Here is a 10,956-nt window from a genome sequence, read left to right on the forward strand (position 1 = left end):
AAATCCTACACTCTCCCCCCACCCCAAACAATTAAGCAGATTACTCTAGCAAACAAAGATGACTACAGTCTGCCACATAAGGAAAGTCGGGGGGGGGGGGGAACCCCCAATCATTTTTTTTAAACTAGGTACTTGTACTAGAGTTGGTGAGCCCTCTCGGGACAGGGAAAACCCTAGTACACCTGAATGCTACTCCATGAGCCACAAAATCTTCAGAAATAATATTTAATCACACTGCAAACGTCTGATCTAGCACCTTAAACTAGGCTGTAGTAAAGTGCCTTCTACAAAGAGCTTACCTGAGGCCCAGGAAGAATAATGTGTGGTTGAGCAGAGAGGCTACTGCTGCTACTATTTCTCAGCACTGTACGTTTAACATGTAATAGATGGTCCCTACTCAGAAGAGAATACAATCTAATATGGACATATACAGGTTGGGGAGTTTCTTTGAGAGAGAAGGGTAGGATGGACATAGGAGTGAGAGTTAGGAGTTGAAGCAGCCTTTAGCTTGGATTTGAATATTGCTAGAGCCGGTTCTGTCCACTTCTGGGACCATGTGCTATGCGTGCTCTTTCCTCTCTGTCACACGTTTACTTTTAAGATATGAAACATGCAACCCCATATTTCAGAGAGTTCTAAGAAAGTCCAATGCAATGAGGAACAGCTAACAGGGTCCTTTAACCCCAGGTTTCTCTCCTGGAATTAATTTCTATGGGTCCCATAATATACTCCCATGTGCACAGGGGCTCTGCGTTATAAATGTCACTTCACAAGGCGATGTGACATTCACATTACTACAACTGTGAAAAAGAAGCAACCCTAGAAGAACAACTGTTAGATAAGTGGGGTGCAGCTAAATTCCAGCCCTCCATTCTCAGGACTAGCATTGCTAAAGGGGTTAGAAGCTGCAGACTTACCAAGTTCCAGGAGGACCATTTGGAGCCAGTCCTGGTTTTGAACTTGCATTCCTTATCCCATGATGCAACAGGGTTTTTGGGGTGGGGGGTCGGTTCAGAAATCCAGGCTACCCAGCTAACTTGGGATTGCAACAGAGCAGACTCTCTCCTACTTTCCTCCCTCAACCCTACAAGCCCCAGGTGCTGGCCCTTGGAGGCCCCTTGACAGAGACAGCCTCGCCTCCCCCCTCTCTTACTCACTGTGCCTGGGACTCCATCCTTGTCAGCCTCTCCTTGCAGCTCCTCCGGCCAGGAGATAGAGCAGGGTTCACTGCACTCAGCTGCTTCCTGGGGGTTGAAAGTCACCCCTCCCCCACTGCTGCTGCCAGGAAATGGACCATCTCAAGTGCTCTTGTCTCCGAGATGAAAGAGCTCCACATTCAGGGGTCACTTCCAAAGCTAAAGTGATAACAAGCCCTATTGTGTGAGGCCATTCTGCCCGGTAGGGGGTCTTAAAGGGCCAGTGCCCCTGCTAGGAGCCCCTCCCCCTCCATGCATACTCCTCTGCAGCAGAGGACAAAGGGGCAGAGGCTGCAGTGTGCTAGCCCCAAATCCTCCGCCCCCCCCCCCCCCCACACACACACAAGAAAAGCAAAGGCCATTGCAGAGGGATTTCAAACTGGTCCCACTCCCAGCACAATTCCAGAGTTTGAGTTACCAACTACTCCACTTCCATTCAAATCCTTCTTAACACATTTGGGCTGCTTCTGTCCGTTGTGGTAGGAGACAAGCTACACAGAAAGAAGATGAAAACGTGACTTCATGAGTTCTTTGGCCCAAAGGGCTGCCTGTACAGTGGGGGCAGGAAGAGACCCCAGATCTGAGCCTCAGAGGAAACTACGGCAGCTACATTGATTGCACAAGTGGCAAAAGATGCAGAGCATGGCTTCTGCGTCTTTCTTGGCTCTCTCTGTATTTCTGGCCTGGAAGAGAGAGGGAAGGAAGGTTGCCAGATATTCTGTGGATTTCGAAAGGATATTGACAAACAAAACCATGTAGCACCCCAGTGGTGTAAATAGAGCCCTCTAGTGGCTGTACTAGATTATTGTATGTGAGTTTCCTGCACTTGGGAAGCCTTCATTGTATAGATGTCCAGCAGAAAGGCTCTTTCTTGCCTTTGGCTGCCTAAAGGCAGAAAGGGGTTTTTTACTCTCTGGAAACTTAGGTCCATTAGAGCATACTTCGACACTTCAGCATTCAGAATTCTGGTACAATCCCTAATACTAAGCCACCTTGATTATTGTAACATTGCCCATCTGGCAATCTCCCGGAAGCAAATGCAGAGACTACAACTGATACAAAATGCAGCAGTCAGGTTGATCTGTGCGATCCTACCGACTCCTGCACTGGCTGCCAATGGAGGCACGTGCGAAGTTCAAGCTGGGATGTCTCTGCTTCAAGGTACTATCCGGTCTAGCCCCTAAATATATAACTGACCTCTTCTCCTTCTCAACCAATAGACATAAGAGAAGAACACACCTGAAGTTTGTTTCCCCACCGGCTAGAGGATGCAAATTTAAGAGACATCATCAACAACTTCTATCGCATCAAGCAGCCTTATGGGGCAAAGACCTGGAAAAACTAATTTCACACACAAACAACTATGGTGAATTTAGGAAACACCTAAAAACATACCTGTTCTTGAAATACCTAGGTAACAAATCTGAACAATAGACCCCATCACAATCCCACCCCCAAATCTGATCTTGTAAACTGTTAACCACTAATCTCTAACTATGAATGTTCCATTCAATTTGTAAAATCTTTCTAATTTATTGTAAACCGCATAGAACTTCACGGTCCTGCGGTATATAAACTGTTGTTATTATTATTATTATTAAACCACTGTGCAGGGAGTAAGCAGCCTTTGAATCTCTCCACCATTACAGCATACACAGGGTTGCCAGATTTCTTCATTAAAAAAGAGGACACATGGCCCTGCCCCCACACAAACCTCCTCTCATCTTTCCTGGAGGGCCTCCGAGCATGCGCGGATGAGACGCAATGACATAATCATGCATATTTGGAGGCCCTCCAGAAACGGCCACAAGCTTGGGGCTTTTCAAAACATGGACAAACTGTTGGATTTCTCTAAAAAGAGGACATGTCCAGGTTTTCCCAGACCTCTATCTCCAGAGAAAGGAGGATGGATTGAGACATCCAGCTTTTACTTCTATTGAAATCCATCCTCCTTTTTCTGGAGCCATATGGTAACCCTAAGCATACAGCAGTGCTCAAATGAGTCCTAGGGGCACACCCAGCCAGGATAGCCACAATCTTCTAATCTAATCTTCCATTTGTGAGTCGCGACAATGATTATCATGTGAGAGTGCATGGAATCTGTCTAAGGATATCCTGAAAACCTGACTGGCTGGCTGGGCCCTGTGGATCACTGCCAGAGAGAATTCCAGCCATCGAACCAGAATAAATGGGGTGAGCGAGGTTGAAGAGGCCAGTGTTTCCTATACACATGAAAGGGGTTTGCATATACTGAAAGCCATGTAGGTAGGGTTACCAGATTTTTGGGAACGAAAATCCAGACCCATGGCCCCGCCCCCTCAACATGATCGCTGTTGGGAGGGCATCTGCGCATGCACTGGTGTGAAGTGATGATGTCGCACATATAAGCATTACATCACTGCATTGCATCCACCGACATCGCTGCTAGATGGCAGCTTTTCAAAACCCGGACAAAATGTCAGGTTTTGAAAAGCTGTCTGGGGCCCTAGACAAGGAGGACATGTCCGGGGAAATCCAGACATCTGGTAACCCTCGCCATGTCTCCTCTCTTCTTCCCTGAGCTCCAGATGCATCTGGAGGGCCTGGAGATTGCATGGATGTGTGTGACATCATCTGCAGAGACCCTCCAGATGCAGCCAGAGCTTGTCGGAGCTTTCCAAAACCTGAATAAACTGCCGGGTTTTGGAAAGTCCTTCTGGGCACCTGGACAGTCATCTAAAATGAGGACATGTCCAGGTTTTCCCAGACCTCTGGTAACTCTATATGTAGGCAAGTCAATCTCATGTATACTGTGGATGTCCTGAAAACCTCACTGGCAAGGACTGACAGGAAACACTGGCATAGGCCACTACACTGCTCAGGTTGAAAGCAAGGAAAATCAAAGATTTCCACTGATCCTAGAAGTGAAGAGAAGACAAGCTCAGGAACTGAGACCAAGAGGAAAGAGTGCCTCCAGCACAACTGAAACCTGAATCTACAAACTGCGAGACATACAAGCAGAATATAATCCAGGTTCACGGAAGGAGCATCTGCAGTTACATCCGAGTCCAGTCTCCAGAACCTGTGAGACATCTGGCTACAGCCTGCATCTATAGTCCCCCGCTAAAGAGAAGAGGAGCTTTTCCATCTCAGGGGAAAGAACAAAGTGAACTGTACTTTTATTATTTTCATCTTAATTTAAGACTGTTTTGACTACTTAAGGACTTTCAGTAAACTTAGTTCAGAACAAAACCTGGACTAGACTCAGCTGTTTTTTTTTTTATAAACTTTATTGCAAAAGAACAGAATACAGCAAAAGACAAAAAAAAAAAAAAAAAAAAAAAAAAAAAAAACCCCAACCAACAATACATCATACCTGCCAAAAACAAGAGACCATTCTTAAATTTTCTCCCCCTCCCAACTTACTCACAAACAACCCACAACCCAACCCCCCCTCCCCACCCCAAACCTCCCACCAATCAGTTACAACAAGGGGTAGCGCCAAGACAACAAACCATTATAGATTATATTGCTCTCCAAGTCAAATAAGTATCCCATATCTTAGAATAAATACCCAAAGTATTAGGTCGAAGAGCTGTCACAATTTAGACATCAGCTGAAGATAATCCAGCCGGTGACACAACTCACCAACCTCAGGAATACCTGGGGATCTCCAATGAGAAGCTAAAGCCAAGCTAGCAGTCGTAAACACACAAGCTGCAAATTTCCGTTCATACTTTGTAAACCTGGCACTCCTACATTTAGCAAACAACATTCCAAACACACACCAATAAACTGCCCACTAATAGACTCAGTTTTTAGAAGTGGAGCAAGTAGCAGAATGTGTGATCCCTGGGGCCAAAGGCCAGTGGCTTCCCAGCCCTAGCTGATTCCATCCCAGATCTCCTGAAATATGTGGGTTCGTGGGGCAATTAGGACATAGGTCTCGACTCCTCCTTCCCAGCTGCAACTATCCATTACATAAGGACACAACTGTGCAAGTGTTTTCAATTTAAGTATGCATATAACATCAAGTTTACTGTTAAGTGTTACAGGGTATTGAGAGGAGCATTGTCAGGGTTTATACACAGATTTATCATGTTCCTGACCAACACAACCACTTGTGTATACAGATAGGCTGCTAAGCAAAGCCGGCATTGATGACAAGAAGAGACAACCCCCCTTCCCTCAGTCCTTTGGACCCAATAGGCAAGGGCGGTCCTATAACGAATCCAAGGTGGGGGCCTCAGGCAGCATTTTAAGGAGCGACAAATTTGTACTTCCCTCCTCCAAGTCTCTCCCTCTTTAATCAGGAGCTTCAGTCACCTCCTCTGCCACACCCCTACCTCAACATTTGTCCTTCCCTCCTGGCCAGCATTTCTCCTTCCTTCCCCAACTACAGAATCTACTTTATTTGCATTTCAGATGATTCACATAGGTGGCCAGCCTCATCATCTTCTTTCTACTACTGTGATCCACCCTCTCTGATGTAACTTCCTGTTTCCTCAGGGGTAGGTGCAGTAGTAGGAGACGCTGCTGCTGGTAACTTTTGAAATGCAAAGAAGGTAGATTTCACGGCAGTGGCTGGGGAGAGGAAGGAGAAATGTTGGCTGGGAGGATAGGACAGATGCCGGGTCAGGGGAGGTGCAGAGGCAGTGGCTGAAGCTCCCAATTAAAGAGGGAGAGACTCAGAGGGAAGTGACTACAGGCTGCAGATACAAATCCTTCTTGGACAGAACCTTTAAGTTCCAAGCGAACAGACAGCAAATCTGGCTGAAAAACCACATAAACGAACCCAATACGACTTATAATGCATTCCGCAAATCGATCAAAACCGCCCTATTTGCAAAATTCATTGACTAAAACAGTCCCCCCCCCACTAGGACTCCCCTCCCCAACAAACGCCTTTCTCTCTCTCAAGAAGCCCCTCTTTTTCAGATCTCCTCTACCCTTAGAACTCCAACTTATGGATGTCCTAAATCTCTCAGATACTCTTTGCCCATAGATCTCCAATTTAACACGTAAGTTTCCCATTTAGACTATCGTACTGCATTAAGACTCCTTGTACGGTATCATATTTAGACTTATTATATGTTACTGTATTTAGACTCACTGTATTATATACTATTGTATTTAGACTGTATTATATGTTATTGTATTTAGACTCACTGTATTGTATTGTAAGTGGATCTATGATATCGTATTGTATTAAGATTTTTGCTATTCGCTGAATGTCCAGCCTTCTTATAATGTAAACCGCCTAGAAGTCGTCTGACTATGGCGGTATAGAAAAATAAAGTTATTATTATTATTATTATTATGAAAGTTGAAGGAGGTTAGGGGAAGGGGGAAGATGCCAGACTGTAGCCTGGTGTGGTAGGCTAGAGGCAGTGGGGGGAGAGAGTGTGAGTGAATTATTCTGGACTGTAGGCAGAAGGGAGAGATGTTGTCTAAGGGGTGTTAGGAAGCAGGGAAGAAGAAATGGCAGACTTTGGAGACAAGTGGGAGAAAAGGATAAATGGCAGATGAGAGAGGGTCTAAAGGGAGAAAATGACTCATGAGAAGGAATGGCAGAAGGGAGGGAGAAATGTTAGACTCAAGGATGAGATAATAATAATAATTTTATTCTTATATACCGCCATACTGAAAAATAATAGAAGAGAGGGAGGGGTGGGAGAGGGAGAGTTGATCTTGGGAGTAGGGTGAAGGAGAGATGGACTCAAGAGTGCAGGGGCAGAAGAGGGACTGAAAGAGATGTTCTCAGGAGGGCAAAGGGGGCTGAAGGCATTGAGGGAGAAACGGGGTGGGCAGAGGAGGCAAATGGAAAGAGGGAGAGATAGGGAAGGCAGAAAAAAAGAGGAAGAGGGAAATATGGACACAGGATGGCGGAGGAGGAGCAGAAGAGGGAAAGAGAAGAGAGGGCAGAGGAAGCAAAATGGGGGAGAGAGAAGGAATTGGGGGGCAGAAGGATAACGGAGAAATGTCAGACTCAGGGGAAGAGGCAGCAGGGGGGAGATCCTGGATTACAAGGGTGGAACAAGGGGTAAAGGAGGGAAGATGCAAGGAATGGTGGATCCATATGGGAGAGGCCATGGGAGGGATGTCAAAGAGATGAGTAAGAGGAGGGTAGTGCATGCAGAGGGTAGAAATGTGGTAATAGTAAACAGATGAAAAAAAAAGGCAACAAGAGGCTGAGAAATTAGATGTGAAAATGCGAGAGGAGAAAGTTGAGAAGTAGATGAAAAATAAAAAGGAGTAGAGAAAGAGGGTGAAATTTGAGTAGATAGAAGCAAAAAATTTAAAAAAAAAAATACAAGAGAGAGCTCTAAAAGAAAGATCAATGTCAGAAACAGGTATAGTGAAGGAATGGAATAAAACAGGAGGAGAAATAACAAATAGATAGTCACTGGAAACAAAATTAGCAGAAGAGAGGAAAGCAGAAAAGAGAAACCGATCAATGTGATGGAAAAATAAAATACCCAGACAGGCACAGGTAGAAAAAATTGTTTCATTTTGAATGTATTAACTAAAATAAATAGTACTTTGGGAAATGCATGTTGCAAATGTCTATGTATTGTCTTCAGTACAAAAGGAAATGCATTTGTTTTGTTTCTCCAATGTTGCAGTATACATTGAGTTTAACTTTTTAGGATTCCTATTTTCTTATCTCTAGTGTGGGTCCCTTGTTCTGTATTAGGTAGGGTTCTTGTTGTTTGAATCATAGCATTAGAGCTCAAATTTCAAGTTTATTTTCACTTTTGATGAATCGCCTATTTCAAATTACTAGGCGATGTACATAATATAGTAAAGAAACTTTAACAAAATAACAATGAAATCTAATAATAACTAACATGAGAGAAAGGTAAGGGGGTAAAGTTACAATGAGGGTACAGGAAAAAAGGGAAGAACAAAAGGTAGGGTAAAAATTTGCAAGGCATACTTTATAAATATTAATTAAAACAGATTAAAAGATTTTAAAAGTTTTAAAGGTCAAAAGCATCCCTAAACTACATGTATGATATAGAAACAATGAAAATGATACGAGATAAAGGCCATATAGCCTATCCAGTCTGCCTATCCATATCATCCCATATACCTGTCCTTGAATGCCTTTCTTGAATTCAGACATAATCCTTAACTCCATTACCTCCACTGGAAGTTCGTTCCACTTGGATTTTCTTTAGATTTTGCACTGATCACTGGCGTACCTAGTGTATATGATACTACTACTACTAATAATAATAATAATTAGTTTATATACCGCAAGGCCATAAAGTTTACAATAGTTAAATAAAACAATAAAAGAAGTTGAATAGAACTAAAAAAGTTAAATGTCAATAATTAGAAACACTAAAATGATAAAAATAGCGCATAATGAAATTTTTACAAATTAGCTGCCTAAATACTTCGAAAACAGATATGTTTTTAGATGTCTCCTAAACTCCCCATAAGTGTCAGTAAGCAAAAGCAATTGTTCTAAATCCTTACCCCATAACGCTGCTTGATATGAAAAAGATTTTGATGATGTTAGTTTACATCCTCTAACAGGCAGAAAAACAAAATTCAGATGTTAGTTTCTGTTATGTCTGTTGATTGCAAAATAGAAAAGCTCAATTATATATTTGAGAGCTAAACCAAAACCTTAAAACAGAAGCAACCAAACTTAAACTTCACCCATGCCTCCATTGGCAGCCAATGCAGTACTTGATAGGAGGGTGTTACGTGATCATATTTCTTCAATCTAAAAATCAGCCTGACTGCCGCATTTTGTACTATTCGCAATCATTGCATATTCTTCTGGGAAATTGCCAAATAGGCACTATTGCAGTAATCAAGCTGGCTTAGTATAGGGGGGCGAAGCTTGGCCATATAAGGAAATGGACGTGTGAATCAGTTGCTCCTCTCTGCCTTGCAGTATTTGGTTGATTAAAGCTGGTTTTTTTGCTGCAATTTTCCCTTTAAAGTTTATTAGCTCGATATTAGATGGCTTCGGGCAAACAACAAACAAAGATGGAAGTGAATACAGAGTCTGGAGGAAAGGCAAAACGATTAAAACCTGACCCGCCGACACCATCAAAGGTGCCTTTGCCTAAAGACACCACAGAACTTTTAGAACAAGTGATAACAGATCTTTCTACCATTAAGGAGATGCTCAGCCAAACAACTTCAAAGCTAACCTCTCTTCAGCTAGAAGTCTCAACCTTGGCTAAACAGCTGACAGTGAGTAATGCTTGAGTTGATCAATTGGAGCAGAGAATTCAGGCTACTGAAGTACAGTACATGTAACTCAGTCTGTCACAGATCATGTTAGTGTCCCAGCTTGTTCAGGATCTGGAAGAAGCGAACAATAGATCCAGACATAAGAATATCTGTCTTTTAGGATTGAATGAAGGGGCAGAAGGAATTAATGCAATACAGTTCCTTACTGAACTTAAACCACAAATCCTCTCTCTTAAATTCACTCAACCATTCAATTGAGAGAGCACATCGTGTGCCATCTAGGTTGCCTAATAATCAGAGGGGTCCCAGACCTCTAATTTTTTTTTAATTATATATTTATTCAATTTTCCATAAACATCCAAGCATATTAGTCTTGTACAGTGTGGTTAACCAATTAAAAAAAAATTAAGGCATAATTCTTAAACAAACAGTAAGGATACCATACTGAATTAAATGAAAAAAATAGTATAGTTGCAAATAATTAATCACACTCAAATCCACTATCAGATCCAACATTTCAGGAATAAAAATTATAATGAAACTTAAATGTCTGCTGCTAAACCTGGAACCCAAAATTTATTCATGAGTGATTGTTGTTATAGTTCCTTCCTTTTCTGCTCGTTTTTGAGATATAAATGATGTCAAATGGCTCGGATCAAGAAAAACATATTTGAATTAGTTATATCTAACTATAAATTTACAAGGATAACAGGAAAAAAATTCCTCCAATCTGAATCACCCCAGGTTTAAACAAAAGAAACTGACGACATCTTTTTTGAGTTTCCTTTGAGACATCAGGAAATATTTTAATATTCAATCCCAGGAATTCTTTCCTCCTATTCTTGAAGAACATATTCAATAGCCAATCTCTATCCGGAGTTAGTGCCTTTGTGATTAACAGAGTAGCAGGAAAGCACAGTTACTTACCGTAACAGGTGTTATCCAGGGACAGCAGGCAGATATTCTCACATGTGGGTGACGTCATCCACGGAGCCCCGACGCGGACAGCTTTTCAAGCAAACTTGATTGAAGATTTCAAGTTTGCTGGTGCTGTACCACGCATGTGTGTGCCTTTCTGATCCACTAGAGGGCGCATCCCCTCCTCATGGTCTTCAGTTCAGATAGCTAGCAAAGAAGCCAACCTTGGGGAGGCGGGCGGGTTGTGAGAATATCTGCCTGCTGTCCCTGGATAACACCTGTTACGGTAAGTAACTGTGCTTTATCCCAGGACAAGCAGGCAGCATATTCTCACATGTGGGTGACCTCCAAGCTAACCAAAAAGGGACGGAGGGAAGTTGGCAATTCAAGAAAACAGATTACGCAAAACCGACTGGCCAAACCGGCCGTCGCTCCTGGACAGAGTATCCAGGCAGTAGTGGGAGGTGAAAGTATGAACCGAAGACCAAGTGGCAGCCTTGCAAATCTCCTCGATAGGCGTCGACCTGAGGAAAGCTACAGAAGCCGCCATCGCTCGGACTTTGTCCCGTGACTCGACCATGCAGCGCGAGACCAGCCTGAGCGTAGCAAAAGGAAATACAAGCAGCCAACCAGTTGGACAAGG

At 43.1% G+C, this 10,956-nt stretch overlaps 1 protein-coding gene across 3 annotated transcripts in view; it reads right to left on the reverse strand.

Moving 5' to 3' along the window:
* Positions 1-1,399, reverse strand: part of VRTN (vertebrae development associated) — a 37,832-nt gene extending 36,433 nt beyond the window's left edge. The window contains exon 1 of one of the 3 annotated variants that reach the window (XM_033950949.1): positions 1,158-1,399. In XM_033950949.1, coding sequence (XP_033806840.1) covers positions 1,158-1,174 — 17 coding nt within the window. In that variant the 5' untranslated portion in view covers positions 1,175-1,399. Of the gene's footprint in view, positions 1-299; positions 667-917; positions 1,056-1,157 lie in introns of those variants that run through there. The other 2 variants (XM_033950951.1, XM_033950953.1) reach the window with 2 other exon arrangements.
* Between the last annotated feature and the right edge of the window lie 9,557 nt (positions 1,400-10,956).

This window comes from Geotrypetes seraphini, chromosome 7, assembly GCF_902459505.1.
Source record: "Geotrypetes seraphini chromosome 7, aGeoSer1.1, whole genome shotgun sequence".
Lineage (NCBI taxonomy): Eukaryota > Metazoa > Chordata > Amphibia > Gymnophiona > Dermophiidae > Geotrypetes > Geotrypetes seraphini.